This window comes from Micromesistius poutassou, assembly GCF_964030765.1.
Source record: "Micromesistius poutassou genome assembly, chromosome: 10".
NCBI lineage: Eukaryota > Metazoa > Chordata > Actinopteri > Gadiformes > Gadidae > Micromesistius > Micromesistius poutassou.
Genome location: NC_140280.1, coordinates 829,531 through 832,030, shown reverse-complemented (window position 1 = coordinate 832,030; position 2,500 = coordinate 829,531). Strand labels below are relative to the sequence as shown.

The 2,500-nt window shown below is 47.8% G+C and overlaps 1 protein-coding gene across 1 annotated transcript in view; it reads right to left on the bottom strand.

Annotated features, from left to right (window-relative positions):
* fam131c (family with sequence similarity 131 member C) overlaps nt 1-1,523 on the bottom strand; it is a gene marked incomplete at both ends in the record, with an annotated part of 11,746 nt that extends 10,223 nt beyond the window's left edge. Inside the window, 1 exon segment of the mRNA XM_084473612.1 lies at nt 1,431-1,523. Coding sequence (XP_084329738.1) covers nt 1,431-1,523 — 93 coding nt within the window.
* Between the last annotated feature and the right edge of the window lie 977 nt (nt 1,524-2,500).

The window sequence follows — 2,500 nt, the reverse complement described above, 5'->3', positions numbered from 1 at the left end:
ACGTGTTGTCACAGCCTCTGTGAGCCTGGCCGTCGGGACGCACGTCAACGCAAACACAGACACACCGCAAGACGAGCTGCACAAGAGGCCAAACGCTAGGGAGCTGCAGACTGACAGACAGGCAGACAGACTGACAGAGTGACAGACTGGTAGACTGGTAGACAGACAGACAGGCAGGCAGACAGACTGACAGAGTGACAGACTGAGTAACAGACTGAGTGACTGACTGACTGACAGACTGGTAGACAGACAGACAGGCAGAGTGACAGACTGACAGAGTGACAGACAGACAGACAGACAGACAGACAGGCTGACTGACCTTTGCAGAGGCAGGTCCCCATGATGTCAGGACGAACGGAGAAGCGGTTATCTGTTCACCATGGTTACAGAGGAAAGAAGAGGCTGGCTGGGAGAGGGAGAGGGAGGGAGAGAGAGAGGGAGGGAGAGAGAGAGAGACAGAGAGACAGAGAGGGAGACAGAGGGAGACAGAGAGAGACAGAGAGAGACAGAGAGAGAGAGACAGAGAGAGAGAGAGCGAGAGGGAGAGAAACGATAGAGTGCAGTGAAAACAGTGAAGGAGAGAGAGAGGATAAAATATGTGATCTGTTTATCGAAGCTGTAGGTTGATATCCTCGCCTGACTCGTCCATATAGAGACGGGAGCACAAGTGACAGAGGGAGGGCGAGAGAGGGAGGATGAGAGAGGGAGGATGAGAGAGAGGGAGAGAGAGAGAGAGGGTGTTGGAGAGTGTGGGGAGGGGGGGGGGGGGAGAGGCGTAGGTAATGAGGGGGACCAGCTCAGTGCTTGTTGGCTGAGGCACTGGCCCCCGCCCATATGAACGTTATTGTGTCTCAAGATGGCAGAACGTTTAGGAGTCCACTAATGTCTCAGCATGAATAAGTGATGAAGAATAAAGGAGACTTCAGCAAAGTCTTTACAGAGACGTTATGATCAACTATATCAGACCACGTTCCAGTATCATGTACTCTGATCTGGTCTCTATTAGGCTGTCTTTTGACGTGATTTGTACGCATAAATATACATAAATATATCCTCATAGACATGCACAGTCTCACATGAAGGTGTAAAAACGTACACATAGTCACACATAACACATGCATGCACACACACACACACACACACACACACAGACACACACACACACACGAATTAGCGCGCGCGCACACACACACACACACATACAGACACACACACACGCACATGCATGAGCACACACACACACACACACACACACATACAGACACATACATACACTCACATGCATGCATATACACATGCACACACACACACACACACACACTCTCATGCACACACACACACACTCTCATGCACACACAGCCATGGGCACCAGCTGTGAACAGTAAACACGCGGTAATATCCTTTGGGCTGCTGTTGTCTTAATGACTGACCTGTGAAGTTGTGGCTCCGATGACATAATCCCTGACAACGGGAGTCCTAATCTTCATCACCGGGAAAAGCCTGTTCCCTTGGCAACCACGCATCGCCCTGCTTTTAAGTGTCGTTCCGAGACTGATGATCACCAGGGGAGGCGGAACGGGGAATTAAAGTCAAGGGCGGATTTGACACGTCGGTGGACTGGGGACCTCGCCCTCATCACTCCGGGGTCAAGAGTCAGACTTCTTCTCATCTACGCAACGTGACAAAGACAATCCGGGGGCTTTCACAATGCTCTGCTCGGTCCATTGCATGTTTTTTTGTGAGGTAAAACACTGTAAAACAAGTGTTTTAAATGTTTTTTGGATTGTCGAGACGCTTGACGGACGCAGGGCAAAACCTGGCAACCCCACAGCCAACGACCAACAACCAACGGATCATGCAAGAGAATCACGATACGAATATATTTTAGATGTCTTAAACTCATACTATCCACATGCATGTGTGCATCCTTAACAACGCCATACATATTCGATAATGTAGAACTTTTAAAGGTAAAATAACTGTTGTAATCATTCCGTCAAAACCTGTTCAAAAGAAAGCGGTTAAAGGAAAGGTTAAAGGTGCTGGAAGACTGCAGCCGGCAGTCCATAGGAGGAGCAAGTCTGCCCCCGTGTGGTCGGAGAGTGAACATGAATTACAAATTAATTAATAAATAAATCCTTTCCCATAGAATTTGGAGTTTGTCTATAAACGTACAGCCACTCATTGACCTGTGAGTCACTGCAAGAGCAAATACAGCTTGTTTACCCTTTCTGCTAATCATGGAATCACAATTATTAAAAAATATTAAAATTAGTCTGTTCCTACGTTGCTTTGAATGAATGAATATCAGACCATTGTTTGACTTTTTTTTAATGAACCATGTGTGAATCCCCTCCCATGTAAAGAGGAAATAGACCCCAAAAACGAAACCATCTCGAAGTCATCTCGAAAGCAAAAGACCAAAACAATGCTGTTTAACTTTTGCTACCTCAACCGTTGTTGCACCATCTCCTCCTCCCCCGCCCTCGGCCGGGTCCCG